Raw genomic sequence first — 12,441 nt, forward strand, 5'->3', positions numbered from 1 at the left:
ACTATGTGGTATGATTAACTGGAGCAAAAATGAACTTTCTACCATTCTACAAGTGATCCGCTGCAGTTAAAAGAGAAAGAAAATAAAAAAGACTCAATTCTGAACACTTTCCAGGCTAACTAGTTTTAAGGAACCTGTATTTTCAAACACATCTCAGCCCCCTTTTACAATCTGAGAATTAGAGGGATTACTTAAATTGCATCTAAATCTCCAACCCTGCTACACCATCCTTGACAAATGGCTACCCAATCCTGTGTGAATACTTCCAAAGACTAGGAGTTTATGATCTTTAAAATTAAGAGTGGGAAGGCAATGTGGATGTAACAAGTTAAACAACTTGATATTCAGGATACTGCAGGGATAAATACAGTGTGGCAAAATGAAAACAGTAGTGAACCTGAACTCAAGAGACGTAGGTTTAAGTATTGTGGGATGTGATTTAATTTCTCTGAGCCCGAGTAAGGTCCTTTGTCTCTCAAAAGGATTCGGTAACACACAGGGTTTATCATATAATGTTTATGAAGCCATTCTATAAATGTTAAAGGACTATATAAAATAAAGCAGCTATTACTGTTTTATACCCCTCTAAACTGTGAGCTTCTAGGAGAAAATTATTTTCCATTTTTGCTTTGTATCTTCTGCATTAAACACAGTACCTTGCACATAGTAGGTGCTCAGTAAAGATCTGTTAAATAAATGAATGACTGAGCAGTGAGGGGGAGGTGCACCCAAAGAGAAGATGCAGGGACTAAATTGTCAGCTTTCTTCAGATGGCTGATGAAGGTGCACAGGAGACAGAAGGCACGCCAAACAGCCACTGGAACGGTTTCCAATGCAGACTTCAAAAGGTGTTTTGGGGGCTTCCCTGGTGGCGCAGTGGTTGAGAATCTGCCTGCCAATGCAGGGGACATGGGTTCGAGCCCTGGTCTGGGACGATCCCACATGCCATGGAGCAACTAGGCCCGTGAGCCACAACTACTGAGCCTGCGCGTCTGGAGCCTGTGCTCCGCAACAAGAGAGGTCGCGATAGTGAGAGGCCCGCGCACCGCGATGAAGAGCAGCCCCCGCTTGCCGCAACTAGAGGAAGCCCTCGCACAGAAACGAAGACCCAACATAGCAATCAATCAATCAATCAATCAATCTTTAAAAAAAAAAAGGTGTTTTGAACAATGAGAGGGGAAAGGCAGTTTGGTATAAGGACGTCAGGGGAGTTTGGTGGAAGAAAGTCATATCCAAACCTTTCTTCTTTTTATGCTGGATTGCCCATCTTTCAAAAATAATCTTAAGTGGAATCCCAGTGTGTAAACCAGTTTAAAACGATGCTGCCTGTTCTGCTTTCCTCTTGTCCCCAGGTAGCCCAGGCAGCACCCTGAAGGCACTGTCAAAATGGGAGTTGCTGTTAGGAAGGAGTTTCCCCAAGCTCTTTGAGAAGCTCCTTCTGGGCTCCAGGACAACTGGGAAGAGGGAGCTGTTGAACTGCAGCTTAATGGATGGGTGGAGTTGTCTAAGCAGGGAGCAGAAGCGGAGAACTTCGGGGGTGGGGGGTGAGCGTAGAAGAGAAAATATACAAGGAAACAAGATAAAGGTGACACAAAGGATCCTTTGGGAGGGCAGGTTGAGCAGTTTCAAGAGAAAGTATGGAGATGATGGGACCAGCGGGCCAGAGGGTTGGGTGAAAAACCCCAATGGGATGGCCACAGGGACAGTGGTGTAAGACATAAAGCCATCATGCGGGCCTTGCCTGTCTCAGGTACCATTTCTAGTTCCTCTACCAACCCCTTACCTTGAGTCTAATCATCTTCATCCTTCAGCTCTCCAGGTAAGGAACACCTCCAGGAAGCTATCACAGACCCAGTGATCAGGGATCTGTCCCCCTGTGGATATCCCAGCACAATGCAGCCTCTCTGAGGCTGAAAGGTCTTTGAACTTTAGGTTATGACCTCCTCATAAGCTGTGAAATCAATTCAGTGGTTCACACCAGCATCAAAGAGATGACAAAAAAGAACAGAAAATATCAGAGCACGCCACAGGTAATAGGGGAAGGATGCTTTTGCCAAACTTATTTTAGAGACACATAGATACACAGTCACAAGAACACGTGTATCCAAAGAAGACACACATTCACAAGAACATGTCTCCAAGAAGGCCATCTACAGATGGCCAACAGGCACGTGAAAAGATGCTCAATATCACTAATTATTAGAGAAATGCAAATCAAAACTACAATAAGGAATCACCTCACACTGGTTAGAATGGCCATCATCAAAAAGTCTATGAATAATAAATGCTGGAGGGGGTGTGGAGAAAAGGGAACCCTCTTGCACTCTTGGTGGGAATGTAAATTGGTACAGCCACTATGGAGAACAGTATGGAGGTTCCTTAAAAAACTAAAAGTAGAGTTACCATATGATCCAGCAATCCCACTCCTGGGCATATATCTGGAAAAGATGAAAACTCTAATTTGAAAAGATACGTGCATCCCAATGTTCATAGCAGCACTATCTACAATAGCAGCAATATTTACAAGACATGGAAGCAACCTAAGTGTCCATCGACAGATGAATGGATAAAGAAGATGTGGAATACACACATATATATAATGGAATATTACTCAGCCATTAAAAAGAATGAAATAATGCCACTTGCAGCAACATGGATGGACTTAGAGATTATCATATTAAGTGAAGTAAGTGAGAGAAAGACAAATATCAAATAATAACACTTATATGTGGAATCTAAAAAAAAATGATAGAAATGAACCTATTTACAGAACTCAAAGACACAGAAAACAAACTTATGTTACCAAAGGGGAAGGATGGGGGCAGGAGGGATAAATTAGGAATTTGGGATTAACAGATACACACTAGTATATATAAAATAGACAAACAACAAGCACCTACAATATAGCACAGGGAGTTATATTCAATAACTTGTAATAACCTATAATGGAAAAGAATGTGAAAAAGAATAGACATATATAGGTATATATAACTGAATCACTTTGCTCTATACTTGAAACATTGTAAATCAACTATAATTTAAAAAAGAATGTATGTGTGGCCACAGCAAAATATATTTCTCATTGTGGTTGGTATTCAACACTTGAGAAACACAACTCTAAGAGACTTAGCTTGCTAGCATCTAAGCCCATGTTTTACCTCTCCTGATCAAATAAATGGACAGGATTATGCTGTGCAATCTTCAGAACATGCTTGGGTTTGGGAATTAGACAAAGCTGGGTTCAAATGACGATTCCATTACTTTTAACTGTATAACTTTGGGATGATCTCTAAATTTTGATAAGGATAATTTCTCCCTTGTGAGATGGATGGGAAGATTCAGCAAATCATTGATTTGAAGATACTAAACACAGTTCATACAGTTCAGAAAAAGGATAAAGAGTCCATGCAGAGGTTACCAGCTTGTGGAAAGACACTAAGATATCTCCCTATCCATTCATTCACATATCCACTCCTCCATCTATTGACCCAGCACATATTTTAACATCTATTATGTGCCAGCCACTCTGATAGTCACAGAACAATGCAAATAGACCTGGGACATGATCTCATGGAACCCTGAGGCTAGTAAGAAGTAAAATATTTAATATATTAATCAAAATAATTAAAAAAAGTGCTGTTACAGAAGACAGAAGGGGAGAACTCATAGGGAAAAGAGCTTTGTCTGATGAAGTAGGATTTAAGCTGAGACCATAATGATGAGAAGGAATCAGCCATGACAGATTGGGGAAGGAAAGAGAGGGATTTTTGCAGACAATCATAATCATGGCATATGCAAATAGCCTGTGGTAGAAGAAGCTTAGCAGGTTTGAAGAACAGAAAGGAGGTCACTGTGGCTGGAGCATAGAGGATGAGGATCAAGGGCAGTGAGAACTCTGCAAAACTTTAAGCATGGAACTGTGGTCATAACAGAGTGAAAGCTGTGTAGAGAATGGAAGGGGAGGGGAGGCATGCAAGCAGGAAGGTATGTGAGAATGAGGTGTTTTGGAGACATCAGGAAGACTGATGTGGCTTGAAGAGGGGATGGATGAGTAGAGGTGAAGATGAGGGAACTGGAAACAGGCTAGAGTCTCTGTGTAAAGAAGTCTGAACACCAAGGTAAGGCACTGAATAAGGTGCTGACTATGCAAGAGCTCTGGAATCTCAGAAAGCGCTGTGCAAGGGTGACATTTACATGGCATTCACAAGGGGTGTCAGAAGGGTAAGTTAATAAACAGCTTCTCAGTTCTCTGTCACCCTAGAGTGCTTTATTGACACCAAACATGAATTCCCTGCACCCTTGGGGACCACTCCAAACACTCTAAAAAACTGGGATCTTCCTGTTGCAAAGTCCCTTCTGCCGATTTAGAAGCTCAGAATTACCCTATAGTAGCATCTTGCCTTGGAGAACAGATGTTAGTTACCTATTTTTCTTGCCATATTCGTGAGTGACACAAGCTCAGGGGTGCTATGCTTCAGCTATATCCTTGGGACTGCACGAGCTCAGTGCCTTCTCAAGGATCATGTAATTCAGTGTGGTGTCACGTGTTCACATTCCAGCTTGGCCCCTGAGCATGGTAGCTCTCATGCCAGAGCTTTAACCTGGCTCAGTCACTTTCTCCTGTGTGACTTTGGACATATTATTCAACCCTTCTTAGCTTCAGTCTCCTGCTTTGTAAGGTGGGGCAATATTAGTACGTAACTCATAGGGTTGATGTGAGGTGTAAATGACATAATTTCTGGAAAGTTCCCAGACACTGATTATCACTAAGTGGAGGTTAGCTGTCATCTTTATCACCAGTAGCAGCAGTTCTGGTTTCCTAGCCAGCTCTTCCATCTGCCTTCCCCTCAGGGTTAATTACAAATGGCTCACTGAGATAATGCATAAGACAGCAGCTGGCTCCTACAGGGATTCAATAAAGTCCCGCCCTCCCCATCCTCTCAACAAAGGTCCCATTCACCCTGAAACTTTCTGGCCTGCTATCTTGAGCAACAGTAAGGTTTAGCCTACTGGTCCATGTCAGAGAGACAGTGACCCCGCCGCATCTATCACTGTGGGCCGCTGCTGGTATTTGATGCCATTTCTCTTTCCACCCTAAGTCCTGAACTGAAGTGGGACAGCAAGCAAAAGCCTTTATTTGGCAACACTTCACCAAAGAATCACTGCTCAGGGTAACCATGAGGACTGACTTCTGACCAAAAAAAAAAAAAGAAAAAAAGAATTTGGACCAAAGTTAATCAGAAAAAAAAAAAAAAAAATCAAAAGAGAAAATTGCACATTTAAAATGATGGCAACTATATAGTTAAAGACCAGAAGGGTCCATGCTAATATATGAATAGTCAACGTGATGGGGGTAGCGGGCGGTTTGTGCAGATCTGTGTGTGAGAGGATATACTGGCTCCCGAGAGAGTACAAAACAAATTTTAAAGTGAATAAATATGGCAGTACTTCCCCAAATTGTAAATGTGTAATTTGTAATTACAAGTGTGTAATGTGCACCCTTTAAGGCAGAGATTCTGCTTTTAGGCATCTGTTTTACAGAAACAGTCAAACTTTGCAAAAATATATACGTGTGTGTGCGTGTGTGTGTGCGTGTGTGTGTGTGTGTGTGTGTGTGTGTGGATGTTTACTGACTCATTGTAAGTGCAGCAAATTGAGATAATGATCCACAAAACGGGGTAGAAAAGCAAATGTTGGAGTGTTTGGTGTGTTCCCATGATGGGATCCTATAGAGCTTTCAAAAAGAAGAAGATAGGTGTGCAGGGCTGACATGGAAAGATGCTTTTCATACATTGTTTGGTAAACTGTGAAATTGCTGCAGAATGATGAATGTGGCTGAGATGGCCCTATTAGTGTATATCTGGGCGCAAAATGCGTATATTTATATCTATACCATACATATATAACACATACATTCCATATATATGTATGTATACTGGAAAAATATTCTAGAAGAATATAAATCAAACAATTATCAAAGATTAGCCTTTGGGTCCCATTAGTGGGATGGGATGGAGAGACAATGGCAGGGCTTTTAGTTCTTGCTTTATACAACTCAGACCTATTCCTTCCTTGCTCCCTCCCTGTCTTCTTTCTTCCTTTTCTTTCTTTCTCTCTCCCTTCCCCTCTCTCTCTCCTTCTGTCCCACCCTCTCTCACACCCTTCCATTACAAATAGTATGCATTTCTTTCACAATAATAAAACAAAATTAAGAAAACCCAATATCCATTCAGCCATCCCCTACCCTATCCCTTGATAAAGTGATAAATTTGTTATTTTAATTTCCTTGAGCTTCCATGCGTAATATTCAGGAAAGGGAAACATAAATTTGAGGACGGATAAGGAGAATTGGAATTAAAATGCATCAGGTTTCTGTCATGGACCCAGCGCAGTGCTGAGCAGTCACATACTGACATGATTAAATTCCTAGCAACTGGCTAAGGTGATATCAAGGGTGATGGTCGCAATACCTGAGAATGTCTAAGGCGCAGGCACTAACCACCAAGACGGGATGCCAGCCATAACCGTGGGGAAGCAGTCTAAAGCCACCCTGTTCTGGACAGCGGGGACTTCAGGAGGGTCCCTGGGAGGGGGTGGGATGGCTGGGCAGCAGGACGGCATGCGGAGGGGCACTCAGGGCGGCAAGCTTCTTACTGACCGGCGCTGAAGAATTTCAGTGTTGAACAAAGGGTATGTCCACGTGAGTGTGTATCAGCGGAAAGTCAGCCCGATCAGTACAGCGCTCTTGGGGTCTGGGAACCCAAGCTCTTGTCTCTTGGTAATGAAACTTTTCCCCTCTGCCTCCAGATGGTCCCTCTATTACTTGCAGGTCCAAGCTGCAAAGCAGGCTGACGGTGCTCACGTATGATGAAGCAGTTTGAAGCTATGGGGAAATTCTAAGTGTGAGAGGGGCAGCTGGGACTAGCCCTTGGCAATGTAATTTCAAAGGCCTTTGGGATTACTTTTACAGGGATCGCCTAGCCTCTGATACCTGCCCACTCTGGACAAAATGCATAGCTATCCCCAGGTCCCCCCCATAAAAGAAAGAGTCTCATGGTTCTCTCCACGAGCCACCTGAGGCAACAGAAAGCACATGTGGTCTAAGCTGCTGCTGTTGTATCTTCCACAATCTGCCGGCAGAATCATCCCTCTTCTGTCCAGGGAAGGAGGACCAGGAGCTCAGGGGCCACAACACGGCAGGCACAGCCCCCAGCCACCACGTCCCCACAGTTAGGGTGACCAGTATCCTGTCTGGACTCAGGAAAAAGTGTGTCTTCTACTTTCTTCTCACCCAGGTTTCTTCCTTTCCTACCCTTATCGGATCTAAGGGCATCTGGGATACAGAATTAAATGAAGTGCTTGGTTTTATTCCAAATCGTACTCTGTTTTAAAACCAACTCAGAGGAATGTGAAAAAAAATAACGTGGTCAGATGAAAACAGGTGAGACAAAGGCATGGATTTGCAGGTGGCTAAGAGGGTCGCCAGGGCCACGCAGCCAGTGCGCTCAAGAGCGGGGTGCCAAGCCCGTCTGTTCACCCCCCCTCCACCAGGCTGCCTTACAAGGACTGGGTCTTGTTTCTCATGCATTCATACTCATCCTCTTTAGATTTATCTTGTATGTTTCTCATCTAAAGTTGAGATTTCAGAAAATAAGAGTCGGCTTTTGTTATTGTTTAGATAGAGTTCTGCTTGAAAGAAAACGCAAGGGACAGGGGCATCTTTAAGCCACGACGCAGTGGTAAGCCTGAGAGTGTGCAGACTCTAGAGGACCCCGTGGGGAGAGGAGGCCAGAGCCCCTCCCCTCTCTCAGGAGTTAGTCCTCTGTATCCCCTGGATCCAGCACCATTCTGTCTCCTGTGCTGTCTCTGTCATTCAAGAGTCAGGTCTACGCTTTGTGCGCGTGAATAACTGGAATGTCCAGCAGCTAGAATGGCAAGCCTGAGGGTTCTCTTTAAGGAACACAAGACCTGGCAGGCCCCAACCCCAATGAAATGGGCCGTCAGCATGATGCCATGTAGGCCATTCTGAGCATGACGGCTATCTACAGCAAGGGTGCTCTCTGGCCAGGAGGCTGGAGCTCTCACCTCGACTCTGCCACCCCCTTGCTGTGTGGCACAGAGAGACCCAGGACTATTTGAGCTTCAGCGTCGGTTTCCAAGGAGGTTTCCTGCCATGCTCTTTAAGGGCAAAGGTTCTGCTTTCCTCACCTCTATTCCAGAGTCTATCATGGCCTCTGGCACAGTGGGACAACTTTGAGGACTGATGGTGTGAATAACAATGACAGAAATGTGTACTGAATGTTTACTGTACCAGACCCTCTACCTGCGTTACCTCATTTACGTTTCCCAATCACCCTGGAGGTAGAATACTAGTATCATGCCCCTTTGACGGGAGAGGAGTAGGTGACTTATCCAAGGTCACAGAGCTAGTAAGCTGGGTGGTAAACTTAATTTCTGTACTGTTCCACCTCCTGAGGGCAGAGTGTTTATCTCCATACTGTATCACCTTCCAGCTTGTGGGGGGAAGGAGGGAGAGGGAGGGGAGGGCGGAGGGAGTGGGGAGAGAAGGAAGAAAGGAAGAAAAAGAAGTCAGACAGGATTATCGGCAGTGACCTGCTTCCCCATTTTGAAGATGCTTTCTGTTCTCCATACGGAGCTTGGTGGAGGCAGCGGGCGTGGGGATGGGGGCTTCGGGGAAAGAATTTGCCTCTGTTGCCGGCTTCTTGGCTCTGCTCCTTGGTGGTTACTCACCTGTCATCAATGACTCTTCCTGGGTTTTCACCCCCAACCAGTGGCTACTCTTTTCTGGGTTCTGGTCATCACTACTGATGGCTTCTGCCAACACTTTGGTTTCCAGGGTCCCCAGATTTGAGGACAATGAGATAATTCGAGGTCTGGAACTAGAGAATTTTGGAGTCTCACCAACCCCTGGATTTATCCGATCGACCAAATGATTGAGGGGTTGTGTTAATCATCCAGTCAACAAGTATTTTCAGAGCACCTATTAAGCGTTAGCTACTGCGCTGGACGCTAGTGAAACAAAGATAAGGAACACTGCCCTTGCTCTCAAAAATCTCCAAGTCTTATAAGTAAATCATGGGGATGGAATGTACATCATGGTGACTAGAGTTAATAACACCCTATTGTATATCTGGAAGTTGCTAAGAGCATAAAGTTCTCATCACAAGAAAACAATCGTCATGATGTAAGGCCACGGATGTTAGCTAGACATTGTGGCGATCATTTCTCAATATACACAAATATTGAATCATTACATTGTATACCTGAAACTAATACGTTATATGTTAATTATACCTCAATTAAAAAAAAATTTTAAAAAAATCTCCAAGTCTAGTTAGTGCAGAAAACAGAAAGAGAAACGGATTATTATTGAACAGTGATAAGTAATCACAACCTGCTCCAGGAACTGAAGGAGACATGGAGCACTCCTCTTGGCTAGGCTGGGGAAGATTCTGGTGTGGAAAACAAATGCCACACCTTTCCTAGAAGCTTTCTGGGAAAACTTCTTCAGCGCTTGCCGTGCATTTATCATTTGATCCCCGCAGCAAAGCTATGAGATGGGCGGACTGGCTGCTGATTCACCCATTTTCCACATAAACACAGTGAGGCTCAGTAAATTAGGCTGCAGAAGTCCAACTCTAAGCAAACGGGAAGATGCTTTCCGTCTTACCCAAGCGACTTTCTACATTAGACAAGAGAGGCACGATGCTCTGGCCTGACCGCATTGCTCCCAAACAACCTCACTCTCTAGGGTCATCTTTCTTGTCCAACACTCGCTGGCCATTCTTTACACGTGAGGCACTGTGCGAGGCAGGTACTACAAAATGTGAAGATGTGAAATAAATGCAGACTGTTCTTGTGCTAAGATGAGAAGTCACATGAAAAAAAGATAAATAATGCTTGAGAAAGCAAAGACTGAGGAAACTGTCAGTAAACCAACAGTTCAAAGACAGAAGAGCATGGCGGAGAAGGGCAATGAAGTAGACATTCCAGGGCACTGAGCAGACCATGGTGGCACTTAGAGGGAGGCTGGCGAAGAACAGGGAGCTGGATTAGGGAGCGTCTTAGGGGCCCAGGAAAGACCAAGGGCCTGAGGTCTACAAATACAGCTCTCAGGGATTCAACACATACCAGATACTAGGCCCTGCATTAGGTACTTTACACACATTTTAGTTTTTATATTTAATCCTTCCAAAAATCCTTCGGTGAGGAAGCTGAGACTTGGAGGATTGAATTCCCATTTTTCCAAGGTCACCCAGCAAACAAAGGAGACGAGATCTGAACCCAGGTCCAGACAACTCCAAAACCTGTACTCTCGCTTGTTTACCACTCTTTTCCCTCCCTGGGTTTCTAAGTTTAACAAAAATGCCTCCTTTTTAAGAAGCCCCCAGTGTTCCTATTTGCCCACTGAGCATCATGGAAACATGGATCTGAGAGGAAAGATCTTAGATACGGAAGAAAAGAATGTCGAGTTTACAGCTCCAGGATTGGGCCAAGCAGTGATGATGGTTCCTCATGGCTCACAAAGAAGAGTAGTTCTAACACTGGGGCCTCAAGGCCAAACCTTTAACCCATCACCAGCCTCACAAAGACAATATGGGAAGAAAGCAGAACAGTACTTTTGTAGTATTCATCTAAAGGAAGAAATAGCCAAATTCCATCTATAAGCCAGCTGGAGCCATAACACTCAATAAAGACAAATATAAACACATCCTGCACTTATGTCCAAATAATCAATTGTCCTCCAACAGAACAAAGGGAATGGGTCTTTGCAACAGCGTACATGAAAAAGAGTGAGAGGTTTTAGTCCTCAAAAAGCCAACTATGGGCCAGTAATAACGGCAAAAAACCCACAAAAAACAAATGTGATCTTCAAACTGCATCAACAGAAGCATAACAGCTAGCAAGAGGGATGTGAAAATCGCTTTTTTCTCAGCACAGGAGCATTCCCACCTTGAGGAAGAGGAGCGTCTGTCAGTTCTGGTGTTACACGCCAGGACATGACAAATTACAATCTTCATCTAGAGAAGTGATCAAAAGGGTGAAATGTCTCAAAATATGTCACATCAGGGTAGCTGAAGAAAATGGGATTGTTTATTGAGGTTGATTTCTAAAAGTTACAGGGTGCCTTTTATTTTTTTCTTTTCCTTTTGTTACATTTCCCAAGAGCTGCCTTGAAGAAGAAAAATTCAGATTCACTTTCTGACACAGAGGGCCAGGGAAACAGATTGCAACTCAGTATAAGGAAAAACCTTCCAATAGTAGTGTCTGGAAATGATATGAGAGCTCGCCTGAGCAGTGAGAAGGCCATCAAGGGAGGTAATCAAGAGACACTGGAGAGATGTTGGACTACATTACTTCTGATGCTCCTCAAAACTCCAATTCCAAGCACATTGACACTCTCTTTCTTTCCTCCCATCAACACTGAAGAATCAGAGAAAACAAACTCTGAAAACCCAACAGAAGTTGGCCACAAATCAAAAATGGCTTAGCCCAGAAGACAGTTCCGGTGTCCCCAACCGCCCAGCTCCTGCGCCTCTTCCCAGCTCCCCAAAATGCCCCCTGGAAGGTGGGATGCAACAAGGAAGACTCACCTTTCTTCTCAAAGTCCCCTTTCTCTTCCCCTGGTCGGCCCAGGCTGTCCAGGGTGTGGGTCACCTGACTGCCAAACTCATCCTCACGGGAGACGTGGTTGGCCCGCCGGGGCGGGTCCTCCTCCTCCTCGTAGTCATAGTCATCCAGGATGGGGGTCTCCCGGATGGGCACGCCGATGACGGAATTGTGGGCCTGCAGCCGGGAGGAGCGGAAGCTTTCCCGGGCCTGGGGGCCCAGCAGCACGGAGGGGATGTAGTGGATCTCGTGAGTGGCTTCCGTGCTGGCGCTCTTCTGGGGGATGCGGCGACGCTTCTGCCAGCGCCGCTGGGCGTACAGCGCCACAGTGAACACCAGCAGCAGCAGCAGCAGTGCAATGAGGCCACCCTGCAGTAGGAGGGAAGAAGGACAAGCAAATGGGCCACTGTTCTTCGGGCCAGAGTGCCAGAGGGGGTCTTCCGTCCACCACACTCAGCCCAGATCCCTGGGTTTGGCTCTCAGAGCCTCAGAGCGACACCGTTTCCAAACCTGGCTTTCTCACCAACAAGCTGTGTGACCTTGGACAAACTGCTTCACCTCTCTGAACCTTGCTTTTCACTTGTATAAGGGTGAGTAAGAACCCCTGCCCTTCCTTGTTCAGAAGGTCGCCATGAGGAGCAAATGAGATGGATAATGGTCACGCCAGAGTGATGCAGACTGCTAAACACTGGGATGAGTCAGGGCTGTGGCTTCAAACACAGAGTGTCTGAGTCCTGAATCTGCCTTCCACCAGCTGAGTGACCCCAGGACATTTGCTCACACCCTCTCAGCCTTGCTTCCTCATGTCTA

At 45.0% G+C, this 12,441-nt stretch overlaps 1 protein-coding gene across 3 annotated transcripts in view; it reads right to left on the reverse strand.

Moving 5' to 3' along the window:
* Positions 1–12,441, reverse strand: part of ASTN2 (astrotactin 2) — a 913,616-nt gene that overhangs the window by 682,666 nt on the left and 218,509 nt on the right. For all 3 annotated transcript variants that reach the window (XM_057548646.1, XM_057548645.1, XM_028165454.2), the window contains exon 3: positions 11,616–12,000. In XM_057548646.1, coding sequence (XP_057404629.1) covers positions 11,616–12,000 — 385 coding nt within the window. The remainder of the gene's footprint in view (positions 1–11,615; positions 12,001–12,441) is intronic.

This window comes from Balaenoptera acutorostrata, chromosome 6 (genome assembly GCF_949987535.1).
Source record: "Balaenoptera acutorostrata chromosome 6, mBalAcu1.1, whole genome shotgun sequence".
NCBI lineage: Eukaryota > Metazoa > Chordata > Mammalia > Artiodactyla > Balaenopteridae > Balaenoptera > Balaenoptera acutorostrata.